This window comes from Fusarium verticillioides, chromosome 1 (genome assembly GCF_000149555.1).
Source record: "Fusarium verticillioides 7600 chromosome 1, whole genome shotgun sequence".
NCBI classification, from domain to species: domain Eukaryota; kingdom Fungi; phylum Ascomycota; class Sordariomycetes; order Hypocreales; family Nectriaceae; genus Fusarium; species Fusarium verticillioides.
The window spans coordinates 456-16878 of NC_031675.1; the positions used below are offsets into that span (position 1 = coordinate 456).

A 16423-nucleotide genomic window follows, 5' to 3' on the forward strand; every position below is an offset into this window, starting at 1 on the left:
CTCTTAATAGTTCCTAGGGTCTGTTAGAGTCTGTAAAATGCAATGGCCTGATGAAGCTTGTTAAGTTTAAATGAGGATCGGATCGTACATTCCGAACAAGCTCATCTGGGTCAGTCAACCCCACACAAACTCAGACATATATAGCAAATGTTAGTTCAATTAGTTATCTCGCATCTCATGTCCTTTACAACTAAGCATACAGCATTTGAGAATTTGATCATGATTATACTGAGTGACATTATATTCTGCTTGTTATTATTCCGTGATGCAAATCTGAATCAAGAGATACACAGTAAGAGATTGGTTACTTATAAGAAGACACTTTTCTGTTTGCGAGCTTTCGAGTGTATGACGGGCAGGGCCTGATACTATCCTGGTCTCTCAGGCTTAGTGGGAGCTTTCCTTGGCTGTTTTTCAACAAGGAGCACCAGTGACAAAAGAGATGCAATAGAGAAATAAAGCATTACCCTCATCTGCTCCGAGTAGGCGTCTGCATATAGTACTCTTGTACGAGATTGTGTCTCGGGGGAGAGCATTCCAATATTCTCTGAGGACAGCAGTATTTGTGCAACTTGCTCTGCTGTTAAGAACTTGACAGCTTCTCTCTTTATATAGTTAATGAGCAAAGCGGAACAGACGGCAAGCCCGATTGTGCCCCCAAGCACTCTGATCTGTGTCACAGAACCCATTGTGACAGCTAATGTTATGTCAGTTGAAAAGCATTGGTGGTTTGGCAGGAGAATTGGGGGTTCATACCTAAATTTTTCTCAGTGACGACGAGCGGCACCATCATCAGGATTGTGCTGAGGTTGAACCCGAAACCCAGGCCCATGATAGCCTCGTAGCCATACTGGGCCGAGGCAATAGAGGTTGATGATTTCAAGGAGCTATATAGGCCAACTCCTATTGTCTGCAGCGAACCTCCAAGGAAGAGCGTGTAGAGAGGAGGGACTCCCAGCTTGGAGACCAATATCCCGTTGATAGCAGTCGCCAATGGAGACAGGAGAAGTAGAGGCAGTGTGCGAATGCCAGCGTTGATAGCTGATGTCATGTTGACCGTTTGGAATCTCTGCGGTATGTTGATAAGAGCAGCCATAAAGGGGAAACCTGTAAAGAACCCGTTTCTTGATGAAAGCCAAATTAGCTGACCGCGAACTTAGGACCGACTGACTATAGACTTACAAAAGTAGTCCCATAACAAACCTGTTGTGCACCAGGCTCCATGGGAACATGGGCTCACGAACACCATGGCTCTTGGAAAGCAGTCGCTGCCAAAAAACAAAGGCAATCCACAAGACTCCAGAGAGTACAAAGGTTGATACAATAGCACCACTGCGCCACGGGTAGGCCACACCACCTTGCTCGAGTGCAAAGATGATGAGGATGGAGGCAGCCAATGACACAGCCATACCAACAAAGTCAACCCGCTTCCACATTTGTTTCGATGCGAGGGAATGAAAGAATCGATCGGACTCCCCGTAGGGAAAGTTGAATGGGACCGAGAAGGCGAGAAGAACAGCCGCAAGCGCTCCCCCAGGGCCACTACCAGTGATCAGTCACTAAATGGTGCCTCCATTGCAAGGCGTATGGAGGAGAATAGGACTCACTTGAAATAGAACACCCAACGCCATGTCGTGTGGTCTGTGATTGCTCCTCCAAGGATTGGGCCGAGGACACTCGAGAGGATAAAGGTTGACGACATGATAGAGATGTAGGTCGCGTACTTCTTTGGGGGTACCATGAGCGGTACCATGATTGTCGACAAAGAGTAGATACCGGAGCCTCCCATCCCCTGAAAAGCGCGGAATACGATCCTATAGGAAAGATGGGCGATGAGCACGCGCACGAGGCTGGTATCAGGAGAGAAAATTGACATACAGAGGCACCATGGAGTTAGAAGCACCACATGCCATAGAGAAGACAGTAAATATCGTGATCGCGAGTAAGAGCATAAGTTTACAGCCAAATATGTCACTGAGCTTGGAATAGATGATGAGGAAACCTGAAATCTCTTAGTTCTCATACTGGCATTATACGACAGAGAGAACATACCGGTGTATGTTACCAAGTAGGATGTCACGATCCAACCGGCCATATTGAAGCCTTGAAGGGCATCGACGATTGAGACCAGAGCTGTGCTCACAATGGTAGTCTCCAATGTCGACAGCAATAAGCTCAAGCACAGTCTATGACAATGGCAATCAGCTGTGAACAAGCGCAACTGAGCGAAAATAACCTACGCTGAGGTTAAAGCATGAAGCCTCCATCCAGTATGGTACACCTTTTGTTTGGTCGCATTCTCTGGCGGACCAGCTGCAACCTCAACATTCCTGTTGTTGTCGCTTAAGACCGAGCCGTGGTTGTCGGATGAAGCTTCGGCTTTGGTCGCCGTGTCGGGGGGTAATCCACGTGCATCGCCAGCAGACGCCTCGTTGTTTGTCTTGACGGGAGTACTGGGCGGGGAGCCCTGAAGATGTTTCAATGGCAAATCTGGTGCCGTCGACATGGTGGGAAGGGAATTGTGCCAGAGAGTTCTAGAAGCTCAGCTGGTGTAAGCAAGAGAGAATACGGTCGAGGGCTCAAACTTTGTTTGCATTGGTATGAGCAATACAGACAGGTAAACGGAACAAAGGAGAAAAAGAGTGGGGGGTGAGTTTGTGGTCAGCTTTACGAGAAGAGATAACAACAAAGATTTCAGCCTCAGGAAACAAGAAACAGACAGAAATTGCTAATTCCCGGGTTGCCTCCACTCTATGGTCTGTGCGTTTCCTGTGAGATCCAGGGGCTGTGGCGCGGCGCGGGCGGGGTGACGTAGCCAGCAAGGGGGCTAGGGGGGATAGCTAGATAAGGAGCCTGATTACCCTGTATCTGTAAATAGGATATAGCATATCACTCTTGATTGGAGCGGTAAGCGGCGCAAGATGGAGAGGTTAGCATTCAGATCTTTGGTTGAGTTTCGTATTTACCTCATCATGAGCTTTTTGGTTCTGGTACTGCACTTCTGCGATGACACTTCGGTTGCGATATTGACTTTTGCAGATTTCTGATCTACCCCGTCGGGATAGACGAAAAGCATGCCATTTCTGCACCAATGTCTCACTTGGTGAGATGCACGATAAGAAACCCTGGCCAAGGAGAACGTGCACATGTTTTACTGTTTGACCAACCTGGACTATTGCGTCTAAAGGTACAGTTAGGTTTGGGTGTCTATCTACTTTTTCCCTAGCGTTACAATGTTCCTGTATAATGTCTACTACTCCATGGTGGGAAGCTACATCCTGAACTCCCCTGTACCTATCCGTAGATCAACCTGGACACAAAATGACACCCGATTAGCTGACTGGTGAGAGCCAAGACACTGAATTTAAGCATATATTTAGCCTTTGTAAATTTACTTGAGATAAGGGCCTGCATGAGTAGACCTTCCCCTATCTAGCAGACAAAATTAGAATGGCACAATTGACTCAGAGATAAGCATGCTTTAACTCTCATCGTCGATCAGTAAGAGAATTCGCTCATGGGCGAAAAAGATGGTGTCAATCTTTCCCGACATGACAGAAAACACTCGGCCGCGACGCGAGACTCGACAACTGCAGTCATCATAGGCCCCTAGCGGTTTGGTCTTGACGGCAAGCTGTGGACCAATGTAACGGAAGGTCTCGAGGAACGTGGGGAGGTAGTGCATAATCTGTTCCTCCATAAGCGTCCGCTTGGCTGATATAGTTGCGGGGCTAACGTCGTCCCGTGCCGCCCGAGCTTCTGCTGCAGTCTTGAATTGTCCGAGAGGCGTGTGGGGTACGCTAGACAAGGTAAATAATCCCGGCACCTCAGTGGGGTAGACGGAAGCCAGGGGACCATCGACCAAGGTCACAGCCGGAAATTCAGGAGGCCCCTCGTAGTAGAGTAACAAGGTGGCCTCGTATATAACCTGTAGATCCAGATCCATGTAATGCCCCCATGTTGCATCCACCACAAAGTCAAAGTGTTCGCCGTCGATCAAGACGCCATCCTCCACCTCTTGAATGCTCGAAACCTTTCGTCCAAGCTCAAGGGCACCTTTGAGTGCTGCCTCGAAGTAGGCACGGGCTTTGCTCAGCAACAAAACCCTCTCCGGCACACACATAATACCATCAACGTTAGTGATATGAATACCCGGAGGAGCCCCTTCAGTGAATGCCACCCCGCTTGAGGCCATGATGGCCTTGTAGGTATTGTAATCAAGCAAGGAATCTTGAGTGGGCACAGCGTAGATGTTGCAGGGCACAGTGCGGCTCAGCTCGGGGTAATGCTCGACGAAACGCAGAAAGCCATCTCTTGACTGGTTACGCGGACCACTGTGACGAGCATAGTGGAAGCCCATATGCAGCCTGAACTGGTTATTGCCAGATGCTTCATGTAGTAGTCGCTTATGCTGTTCCAACAATTTAACACGAAGGCCGAGAGCGCGAAGGGTTGCGGCGATGTGACAGCCATACCATCCACCACCAATGACGCCAAGACTGTGGGGGTTGACAGAAACGTCTTTTTCTATCTTTGTGTTTCCATTGGTACTGTTTCCATTACCATTGTGAAGTTCCTTTTCGAGGTTTGGCATATTGGTAGGTTTGGGTGTTTTGAAAAATGTCTTTCAGGATATTATTTTTTGCGTCTCGCTTGGCCCTAGAGGTACGGAATGAGCCTCTCGGTATATATCTTGTACTAGTTACAATATGCAACCGTAAAGATAATAAAGGCGATTTCAAAGATCTCTGCAGACGTATCGAGTTTTGATATTTATGAATGGGATTATGACTCCTTTTATCCTGTCCTCGCTCATTCACCCCGTCTTGAGTACATGACTTGAAAACCTTGATACAATCGTGGACTTCGTACAAATCCTAGATGAACGAAAAGTGCCCCTGGCTCGGGATGATGTATACTTCTTACTGATTCTGGTGCTGGTGGTGGGGAGATAAGATTCTCCAGGGTCGGAATAAGATAGTCAGTGCCATATACATATGCCTTGCAGAATACAACGGTGGGAGATGCAACTCTGTTGATAAGCAAACGCAGCTCGTATTGATGGAAACTTGGCGTAAGCATACTGCGTTCATCTGTCACATTGAGCTCTACACATCTGACTTGACAATTGACTTGGAGATATGCGATCATGCCACGTAGCATCAGTACTTCAACAAGAAGGTGCTTATTCTAGCACTGGTCACCTCTTGGAGCGCAACACGGGGACCCTGATTACTATCTCTATACATCTTCTAAAGTCTCTTGATTCTTGGGTAAACTCAAACTCTCCATCACCTAAGGTTCCTAACCGCTTTGCCCTCCACGCCATGCGTATACTTTGCCTTCAGGGAATGGGCACCAACAGCAAGGTACGTAACCGTTGTATCAAGGCGACAAACATCCTGTTATGACATAATCTAACACAGACTCTAGGTGCTCGAGATGCAGACGTGTACATAACATTCCTTCACACAGTTCAGTTGATTACATGGACTGACTTCATTGCAGCTGCGCTCCGACATCAACTCAGCCATTCACAATCGCACAAATACGAGTATGTTGATGGTGGGGAGCCTATGCCGCCCGCTCCCGGTAAGTCATTGCGATATCTACTTACTTACTCAAGCCTCTTACACATAACATAGGAATAGAAGCCTTCATTGGTCGGGATGAGAGCCTTGCGTACTACCATCCACACTCGGCAAAGAGCATCCTGGCAGCCATTAACGACCTATGGGAGTACATTGCCGAGGAAGGTCCCTTTGAAGGTGTCTTGGGCTTCTCCCAGGGTGCATCTCTAGCTGCCATGATTATTGCTCGTGCCCGTCACTCCAACCCACCACCCTTTCAGTTCGCCATATTCTTCTGTGCAGGACTCCCTTACTGCGAGAAGTCTTTATCTGCCGGCGAGGTCAAGTTTCTGAGAGCTGAAGATACGAAAGGTCCAGTCATCCATGTACCAACAGCTCACATCTTTGGCAAAAAGGATCCTGATGTTAGCTATAGTAAAGCAATGATTGAATTGTGCCATCCCTGGGGAAGAGTTCTTCTGGATCACGGAGCTGGACATGAGATCCCGAGAGTACCTGTTGACATGGTGGATGACATGGCAAGGGCGGTAGAGAAGGTCGTTACCAAGGCAGTGATCGGTCAGTAGCTATAAGTAGATTGATGAGAAGAGCTAAGATACACGAGATAAATCATAGCCGCACCATATTAACAACTGCCCGAGTGATCCATGAAGTGAGACCCAATAGAATGAAAAATAAAAGCATTATGTCGATGTTATTGAGCTTGATCCAAGACATTCGCACTTAGGGCGCATTTTCTGAAGGGCGAAATCGCTGCCTTCGATGCCCCTTTCTTCTCTATCACACCTGCTGAAGCGGGTGGCATGGATCCTCAGCAGCGTGGTCTGCTTGAGAACACCTATCGTGCTCTCGAAAACGGTATGAACCCTGAATCCTTTGACCACCAAGAATCTGGATCTGACTCATCATAGCGGGATGTCCAATGAACAAAGTTCTTGGAACAAACACTGGTGTTTTCATCGGTTGTTTCACTCGTGAATATGAAGCCATCATGTTCAAGGAGACCGAGATACAGCAGCGTTACTTTGCTACTGGTACTGGAACAACGATGCTTGCCAATCGACTGAGCTATTTCTATGACCTTCATGGTCCTAGCATAAGTCTTGACACAGCGTGCTCCAGCAGTCTCAACGCCTGCCACCTCGCTTGTAACAGCTTACGATTAGGAGAGTGTGATATGGCATTAGCAGCTGGCTATAACCTGTTCTACAACCCTGACACCATCATCCCACTCACAGCCCTTGGCTTTCTATCTCCCGATGGGAGATGTTACAGCTTTGATGAACGAGCCAACCGATACTCCCGTGGTGAGGGATTTGGAATGGTTGTGCTGAAGAGGCTGAGTGATGCTATCAGAGATGGTGACTGCATTCGTGCCATCGTTCGAGGCTCCTCAAGCAACCAGGACGGCAACTCACCTGGTATCACGCAACCCACTCGACAAGCACAAGTTGACTTGATCAACGCCGCATATCGATCAGCTGGTCTATCCAAGACGCAGACACGCTTCTTTGAGGCTCACGGTACAGGGACTCCTGTGGGTGACCCCATTGAAGCCAGTGCCATCAGTGGCGCTTTCTTAGAGTATTGCTCCGAGCAGGAGCCTATGGTTGTCGGCGCAGTCAAGACAAACATCGGCCATCTTGAAGGCTCTGCTGGGATTGCAGGTCTCATCAAGGCTATTATGGTCCTTGAGAAAGGCATAATCCCTCCTAACATGGGCTTTCAAACCCCCAACCCCAAGATTCCTGTTCATGATTGGCACCTTAAGTTCCTTACCAAGCCTGAAGCTTGGCCTACCAAAGGACTTAGGCGAGCTTCAATCAATGCCTTTGGTTATGGTGGAAGCAATGCCCACATTATCATCGATGATGCCTATCACTATCTCCTTGTGAACACGGTTTGAAAGGCAAACCAAACCATTGAGTATCCCCCGGTCGAGGGTTTAAAGTCGTCCATCAATGGAACCAATGGTATCAATGGTCATTCTAACGGCATTAATGGCCACATAAACGGTCATCACTCTGCTTCTAGCTCTAGTGATGATGAGTATATCTTGGTTAAGCGTTTTAAAGGTCATGCCCCTCCCAGTCGCTTATTCTTCTTTTCCACCTTCGACGAAGCTGGAGCAGCCCGCATGGCAAAAGCGTACAAGGAGTTCCTTGCTCCCACTAGCAAATCAATAGTTGCTGGATCTGAGGAAGAACAGCGCTTCTTGAGTGACCTTTCTTACACTCTCATCAACCACCGCACATCCTTCCCTTGGAGGTTCTCTATAGTCGCCGACAGCATCGCGGCTTTGGCCGACAAATTGGAGGCTAACCTTTCACCTGTCAGAACCACTGCGGAACCTAAGCTTGGATTTGTCTTTACAGGACAAGGTGCGCAGTGGTACGCCATGGGTAGAGAATTTCTCTCTGCTTATCCGACATTCAGCACATCCATCTTTGCTGCAGACTTGTATTTGCGAGAGCTGGGATGCCCATGGTCACTTGTTGGTGAATTGCTCTAGAACCAGGATAAGTCACGCATCGATGATCCTGCGTTGAGTCAACCAATCTGCACAGCCTTGCAGGTGGCTCTCGTTGACCTCCTCGCCAGCTGGGGTAATAAGCCTGCTGCGGTGGTTGGCCATTCATCGGGTGAGATTGGTGCTGCCTATGCTACAGGTGCCATCTCGCAGGAGTCGGCCTGGAGGCTAGCATTCTATCGCGGTGCTCTGTCCTCTCGGCTGGCCAAGTCACCCGATTATACTAACGGAGCTATGCTCTCAGTGGCCATGAGCTCACCAGATGCCATGGCCTATCTTGAGGAACACGTTGGCAGCGCCGCCGGTAGAGACATCGTTGTTGCCTGTATAAACAGTCCTCGAAATGTGACGCTTAGCGGCAGTGCAGCATACATTGATAAGATCAAGGCTGCTGCAGACCATGAAGGTATCTTTGCCCGCAAGCTCAAGGTTGATAACGGTTACCATTCACCTCTGATGGCCACCATTGCCGACGAGTACAGAAGCGCAATTGGTGACCTCAAGGCCGGAACCAACATATCACCAGTCCAGGGTGCTCCAGTCTTTTACTCGTCCCTGGGAGGAACAGTTAGCTCTGTCTCTGCTCTCCAGAACCCCGATCACTGGGTTGACAACCTGGTTTCGCCTGTCCAATTCTCTAAAGCCTTTTCGCTCATGTGCTCTAACACTACTTCCAGCGCACCAGTCAAGAAGCTTGGGTCCTCGGCTAAAGCAACTGTCAAGCCCCCAAAGATTACTTATGTACTCGAGATTGGTCCTCATGCCGCCTTGCGCGGCCCCATTCGTGAGACCATGGAACTGACGCCAGAGGTGAGTGGTATTGGATATGAATCAGTGCTTTGTCGTGGTGCCTCTGCAGTTGACACTGCTTTGAGCGCCGCCAATTGGCTATGGTGCCGGGGTTACGAAGTGGACATGTCTGATGCCAGTATAGCAAAAGACAGCTCCCTTGTGGTAAACGCACCAGGATATCCTTTCAACCATTCCAACATCTATTGGAATGAGAGCCGTATTAGTAAAGGATATCGATTCTGTCCTGCTATGCGACATGAACTATTTGGTGCGCCGGTGCCAGATTGGGACCCAGCCAATGCTGTGTGGCGTAACTACATGCGTCTTTCAGAGAATCCTTGGGTGAAGCATCATCGAATCACCGGTGCTACAATCTATCCCGTGGCAGGAATGCTCGTCATGGCCATAGAGGCCAGTCGGCAGATGGCAGACATAACTCGGGTAGTCAAGGGCTTCCGCATTCTCGACGCGCGCTTCAATGTTGCTCTTCGCGTTCCAGCGACGCAGAATGGTCTCGAGACGCACTTTTATATGCAGCCCTCAAGGGACTATTCAGACACTGTGGCGAGGACTGTAAGAAAGTTCTCCCTTAGCAGTTATGAGGGCGGTGAGTGGCGTGAGCACTGCCACGGCCTGGTCGTCACTGAGTACGAGCAACCTTATACTGTCGTGGATGACGGAAGAGAAGACTTCGAGTTCTAGGAAGCATGTAAGAATAGGCTTGCGGATGTCGAGAAGGCCTCCAAAGTTGAGACCTCATTCCGACAGCTCTATGAGCATTTGTCGACCGTTGGTCTTGACTTTGGCGCTACTTTCCAAACCCTCCGCGACATTCGCTGCAGTGACATTGGAGAAGCTGTGGCTACAGTGGAGAGGCAAGACCTCGAGAGCCTGATGCCTCTAGGCTATCTTCAAGACCATCTCATTCATTCCACCGTACTGGATGGTATACTCCAGAGTATCATTGTCAGTTTGACAAAAGGTGGCCGTGAGATTGACCAAGTCATGGTTCCCTCTGAGATCGGCGACCTCTGGGTATCTGCCGATCCCTCGACATCCAAGTTCGATGCTGTTCGAGTCTCTTGCTCAGGTAAATTCCTTGGCATTAGGCAAGCTGAGGCGCGCATCGTTGGTATGGATGTTGATACTGGCAAGGCCGTTTGTACTGTTGACAACTTTGTCATCACTACTGTGGCACGAAGCGAAGGCGCTTCCTCATCTGACGCTGCAAGAAGACTCTGCTTTAACCTTGATTACAAGGTAGATCCAGTTCTTCTAGACCAAGAGACGGCAGACAAAACACTTCAGCCTGATGCAAAATGTGGTGCTACACCTCAACAGGCACAGTTGATTCAGGAGGTGGAGATGATGTGTTTCTTGTACATCAAGCGCTTCTGGGACAGAATATATGATGAGAACCGTGACGCCAAGTCCGTTCCATATCACAAGAAGTATATCGCCTGGATCAAGTACCAACTGGAGAAGTATGACGCTGGTCTTATCCCGCATGCCATGCCTGAATGGCGTGAACGAGCGGCTGATGTACTCATCATCAGCCAAATGGAGACCAAGCTACTCACAGAGGGCTCAGCTGAGGGAAAGCTGGTCGTCAATGTTGGACGAGAACTCCCCGACATCCTCGCTGGCAAGTCTGATGCTCTGGAACTCCTCTTCAAAGACAAGCTGGTCGAGAACGTTTACCGTTCCGGAGTCGGGGCTGAGATTGGCTATGACCGCATGGTGGCTTACATCGATGCTCTGGCGCATAAGAACCCAGCTCTCCGTGTTCTCGAGGTTGGTGCCGGAACAGGTGGCGCCACAAGGCCTATTCTCAAGTGTCTCACGACACAAGGTAATGGTGAGATTGGCACGCCACGGTTCAGCCACTATGCATTTACAGATATCTCGATTGGATTCTTTGAGAACGCTCGAGAAATGTTCAAGGATAGTGCTGCACGCATGAGCTTCCGCGCTCTCAATATTGAGGACGACTTAGAGCAACAAGGTTTCTCGGGGCCAGCAGAACAGTACGACGTCATCTGCGCTGCCAATGTCATCCATGCAACCAAGAACCTTGAGGCGACCTTATCCAACGCGAGGAAGTTGCTCAAGCCTGGAGGCAAACTCATCTTGTATGAGATGACAAACACTGGTATGATACGGACCGGCTTTGCCTTTGGACTACTACCAGGTTGGTGGTTATCGGTTGAAGACTTCCGTCAATTCACACCACTGGCTGCTCCAAGTGACTGGTCCAGATCGCTCAAGGCCAGTGGGTTCAGTGGTATTGATCTGCACATCTATGACTTTCCAGATCACAGGCATCAGATGGTCAGTGTCCTCATCTGCACAGCTCTTGGTAATGGAAGTGAAGAGAATGCACCAGCCACTTCCTACTCCTCGTCACCCATCAAGATCATCACTTGCGGTGTAGGATCCACCTCAGCCACCCAAAAGAGCCTTGCTACAGTTCTTGAGAAGCAAGCTACCAGCCTCAGCACTAGCATTGATGTTGTCAACCTGCACGATGCTGTGGCAGATCTCAAGGATCTGCAGCAAACCCGTGGCATCTTCCTGGGCGACATCAAGTCCGACTTTCTGGAACATGTTCAGGATGATGATTATGAAGCTTTCCGAAAGCTAATTAGTTCCACCAAGACATTACTCTGGGTTAATCAGGGAGGTGGCCCTTCACCCAAGAACCCTGGCGCTGACATGGTAACTGGTTTCGCTCGTTGCATGCGTGCTGAGAACCCAGGACTAAACTTTGTCACTTTGTCCGTCGATGACCTGGATTCCTTGGACAAAACCAGCTCCATCATCTTGCAAATCCTGAGTTCAGGAGGTGGAAATGAGAACACCTTCTTCGAAAAGGACGGCGCTGTCTATATTCCACGCATCACCGAAGCCAACACAGTCAACCATCTGATCGCCGCCAAGACCAAGGGCGAGTCAGCCAGGTCAGAGACATGGCAGGATGCTAGCAAGGACAGAGCTTTGACTCTACAGTGTGCTGTGCCTGGTCTCCTCGATAGTCTTCAGTTCCAAGATGATGAGCTATATGAGAAGCCCCTCGGACCTTATGATGTCGAAGTGCGTGTTCATGCTACTGGCCTCAACCTCCTTGATGTCATGATCGCTCTCGGTAAGGTCATCGGCGAAGCATTTGGGCAAGAGTGCGCTGGTGTAGTGACTCGTGTCGGAACAGATGTTGATCGTGTCTCTGTCGGCGATCGTGTCTGTGGTCTCCTTAGAGGAACTTTCAAGACCTTTGCACGGGGCTCTCAATGGCAGTTCGCCAAGATTCCCTCAAGCATCGATTATGCGGTTGCAGCGGCAGTACCAGTTGTTTACACCACCGCCTACTACGGACTTCATGATCTCGCGCGCCTCCAAGCTGGAGAGAGCATCCTGATTCACTGGGGTGCTGGTGGTGTTGGGCAGGCAGCTATCCAACTGGCCAAGGCGGTTGGAGCTGAGGTGTTCGTCACTGTGGGTTCCATTGAGAAGCGAGACTTTTTGCATGAGCACTACGGTATTCCTCTGCACCATGTACTGTCAAGTCGTGACCTGAGCTTTGTACATGGTATCAAGAGATTGACCGATGGACGTGGCGTCGATGTCATTCTCAATTCTACAGCGGGACAGACGCTGCGTGCGAGCTGGGACTGTATTGCACCATACGGGCGATTTATCGAAATTGGCAAGGTCGATATCTTCGCCAACGCTGGTCTTCCAATGGGACCGTTCAAGAAGAGCGTCACATTTTCCTTCTTTGACATTGGTCTCATATCACTCGAAAGAGGTCGGCTGTTCTCTCGTGTCCTTCAAGATGTTGTCGATCTGCTTGCGAAAGGATCCATTACCCCACCCCAGCCACTGCATGTTTACAGCTACTCGGACATACAAGAGGCATTCAGAATCATGCAATCAGGATCTCACATGGGCAAGCTTGTCTTGAAGGCTCAAGATGATGATCTCGTCATGGTAAGTTATATCAGCAGCTCATAGCAGGCATCAACGCTTACACATTCCAGGTCGAACCCAGTCGGAAGCCAACATATCACTTTGATCCCGAGGCATCATACCTTCTCTCGGGAGGTCTCGGCGGTCTTGGACGCAGTGCAGCACGTTGGATGGCATCTCGTGGAGCCAGGAATCTCATCCTCCTCTCTCGGTCTGGAACCACACGGCCTGCAGCTCAGGAACTCATGGAGGAGCTCACAGACGCTGGTGTGACAGCGGCAGCGCCCCAATGCGACGTCTCTGACCGTGCTGTTCTTGAGAGAGTTCTCAGTGATTGCGCCAAAGCGATGCCGCCTATCAAGGGCTGCATCCAAGGCTCCATGGTACTCAAGGATAGTATATTCTCTAACATGTCTCAGGAGGACTACTACACTGCGGTACGCCCCAAGGTGGTTGCATCACGAAACTTGCACGAGCTTCTTCCGCAGAACCTGGATTTCTTCATCCTCCTCTCGTCTGCTTCTGGAGTGGTAGGCAACCGAGGTCAATCCAACTACTGTGTAGGCAACACGTACCAAGACTCCTTGGCTCGCCATAGGGTTGCTTTGGGGCTTCCAGGTGTAGCAGTCGACCTGGGAATGATCCTTTCTGTCGGTTTCGCTGCCGAGAACCAGGAGAGTATGGCTAATCTTCGTCAAGAAGGTTTCAATGCCATGCGAGAAGACGAGTTCCTTGCTCTACTCGACATGCTATGCGACCCGAATGGAAAGTACTCGACCAATGTCAACCAACAGACGCAGGCTTCCTCATTTGCTCAGATTGCAGTTGGTCTTGAGGCGCCAGCTACTCTTCGCATCAAGGGCATTCCAGAACCTGCTTGGATGACCGATCCTCTGTTCAAGCATCTATACCAGATCCGAGGCGAAGGTGATCATGAGGGTGAAGGCGACGGTGAAGGCTCAGCCACGTCATGTTCCACGCTACTCCCAGCGGCAGCTTCGCTAGCTGACGCAGCCAATATTGTTAGCGCAGCTATTGTTCAGAAGCTCTGCAAAGCTCTATCTTCAAGCGAACGGGATATTGACGTATCAAAGCCTCTTCACAGTTATGGAGTTGATTCCCTTGTTGCAGTCGAGTTGCGCGCCTGGTTCATGAAGGAGGTTGGCTCTGATGTTGCTGTGTTTGACATTATGAGCGGGCAAAGCTTGGAAGAGTTGGCTGAACTGGCGGCAAAGAGGAGTTCATTCGCTAATTTTGATGACGAGAAAGAGACTGAATGAGTATGGTTGGTCTTCAATTTGTTAAAGAGTATTTCATTGTATCCGGTTTCCTTTTAATTGGAACTTTTAATAGGTACTAGGCTTGGACTGGTTGCAATAATTTCATACTTGCTTATAGGCTGGTTGCTGTCACCGAGGACTGTTGATTGAGTTTCTATAATATGAGGATGTATTTTATAGTGAACAACTGTTTCAATGCTAGGATAACTCTCTCCTTAGTATTACATGATTGAGCCCGGCCGAGTACAGTTGCGTTTAAAACTTTAGGGACAAGCATTCCTGCTTGGGTCCATTGTGAACCTCAAGTCAAAGTGGTTCTGCTCGCTTCCGGAGCTACAGCCACCGAACTCCGTATTGAATGCTTCGCTACATTTCTCTATATTGGGCTCCAAAGCTTATGGAAAAGGTTAGTGGCCGCATATGGTGGCGCGCGGACTAACATGAGCTATTTTCTAAGCCCAGGCTCTCCGATTTCCGCATCAAGGTTCCATCTCTGGCAACAATGTATTTCGCAAAGACGCCGTCCACATGCTCCTCTGCGCGAACACTGTGCACCTTGCCCAGGTCCGCATCGCCAGCTGGAAAAGACTTTTGTCGCAGTTGAACACCTACTTCCAAAACGACAGCAAAATATTTACAATCTAGCAGGCTTCCATATACCGTAATGTCAATTGCGGCATGCTTCCAATCCTTTGAATATAATGCAACAACGACCGGGCGGGCGAGAAAAGAGCCCGGTTACAATTTGGGTTGGTTGGTCCGTGACTGGGGCTGGGGTGCTGTTCTAGCTTTTGAGAACCTGCAACCTGATCGTCTATTAATACCTCTTAGTACTTACGTGAGTTCCTATTGGGGATGACGTGGTCCATGGACATTGTACCGGGAGTCTGATCATCAGTCTATTCGATTAACTTACATATGAGATACATTTCAGCAACATGCCACCTCTACCCTGAGACCGAGGGGATGCGGAGGCCTAATGCTAATAATCAGCACAAAGAGACTTGACTCCTCTAGCCACACACCACATAATTCCAATGTGATTCGGATGGTCATTCTTTAGTGTTACAACCAGCGGGGACGAGACAGCGTTCGAGCCATGTCTTATCAGCTCTCCCCCAACCTCGGGAGGGCCTGGGGCCAATCAACACAAGGCCATCTCCACGAGTTGAGTCTTTGCTTGCATGTGACAGGCGCCATCGTCATCTCCGGTCACCTCCTACTAATTATCGAACATTGCTGCCGGCCTCAACGGTAATAATAGGGTTTGACAAGCATTTATATTAATAGAGCTGTAACAACAAATAGCTACCGAAACATCCAGCTAAGATGTCGGATCACACGGTTCATCAAGATTCAGTTAACGTGCCGTCGGACCCGAAAATACACCAATGGCAGAGTGGACAGATATGGAGCTTGAAGGTCTTGGCCGAGGTAGTTTTCCTTGCGGCAATGTCTAATTGATCTAATATAGCTGTTATTTAGTTAGTCCAGAGGCTAAATTGCTTATTCAAAACGATTGCCGTAGCAATATGCCGTATGGTACGGTACATATAAATGCTTGTCTATACAGTGAGCACGGGCCGAGGAATAAGCTTTCAGGGTCAAGATTAATCGCCTGCATGATGACAAACGTTGAATGGACCGGAATTGATAACCACCGATGCCCGATTTTGCCTGGTCTGACAACGACTACTCGTTGATCTATCGAGAAGTGGCCCCACTTCATAACCTAAATTCGTAAGTTGAGAGACTTGAGATTTGACTTTCCGCGGACTCGAACTCCATGGAGAGTCTAACATCCGCTGTGCCGGGTTGTTAGTAAATGATGTACTACGCGTCACAGTTGATATCGCAATTTCAAGGACTGGTACGTAGATTTCTAGGATATCGGACCTTGCAAGGATGGTATTTGAGTTTCATTGTTAGCCATATTATGTCCCTTCAACTTTCCACTATATTTCTCACTCCACACTTCCTCTGTCGCTTCCTCAACACAGCAATCGCCTGTGGAACACTACGCCATACACTCACCGAAGCAAGCAAAGAGTGCAGACTTGCGATTTCAAAGTGCAAGCTAGCGTATCCTAACTCAGCCCGTCGCTCGAAGCAACAATGGCGGATTCCGACGAGAAGACTCGCCCCGACGACGCCGAAGACACGAAGACGAAAACTCTCCCACACTGGCGTCTTGTCATTGATCAGGCTGGTGTTACGCCCGAGGTCCTTGCCCTACACTATCCAGGGTCCGGCACCGAGCAGAA

The 16423-nt window shown here is 49.2% G+C and overlaps 4 protein-coding genes across 4 annotated transcripts in view; 2 read left to right on the plus strand and 2 right to left on the minus strand.

The window, feature by feature from the left end:
• Nucleotides 1-368: 368 nt before the first annotated feature.
• On the minus strand, nt 369-2617 carry FVEG_09964 (hypothetical protein; the record flags this gene model as incomplete). Its single annotated transcript, XM_018899033.1, has 7 exons — nt 2241-2617; nt 2053-2186; nt 1879-2002; nt 1608-1814; nt 1183-1542; nt 757-1124; nt 369-697 (listed from the first exon to the last, which is right to left on the minus strand). The coding sequence occupies exons 1-7, from the start codon at nt 2504-2506 to the stop codon at nt 369-371; spliced, it is 1788 nt and encodes a 595-aa protein (XP_018757023.1). The 5' UTR covers nt 2507-2617.
• Nucleotides 2618-3481: 864 nt separating this feature from the next.
• On the minus strand, nt 3482-4594 carry FVEG_09963 (hypothetical protein; the record flags this gene model as incomplete). Its single annotated transcript, XM_018899032.1, has 1 exon — nt 3482-4594. One exon carries the CDS (start codon nt 4592-4594, stop codon nt 3482-3484), a length of 1113 nt encoding a protein of 370 aa, XP_018757022.1.
• Nucleotides 4595-5327: 733 nt separating this feature from the next.
• Nucleotides 5328-14159, plus strand: FVEG_16698 (hypothetical protein; the record flags this gene model as incomplete). Its single annotated transcript, XM_018905938.1, has 11 exons — nt 5328-5369; nt 5434-5452; nt 5509-5592; nt 5646-6149; nt 6233-6243; nt 6305-6449; nt 6503-7491; nt 7543-8085; nt 8167-9560; nt 9633-12900; nt 12951-14159. The coding sequence occupies 11 exons, from the start codon at nt 5328-5330 to the stop codon at nt 14157-14159; spliced, it is 8208 nt and encodes a 2735-aa protein (XP_018757021.1).
• A 2115-nt stretch (nt 14160-16274) lies between these two features.
• The window catches only part of FVEG_09958 (hypothetical protein), a gene marked incomplete at both ends in the record, with an annotated part of 2123 nt that continues 1974 nt past the window's right edge, over nt 16275-16423 (plus strand). The window contains one exon of the mRNA XM_018899031.1: nt 16275-16405. Coding sequence (XP_018757020.1) covers nt 16275-16405 — 131 coding nt within the window. The remainder of the gene's footprint in view (nt 16406-16423) is intronic.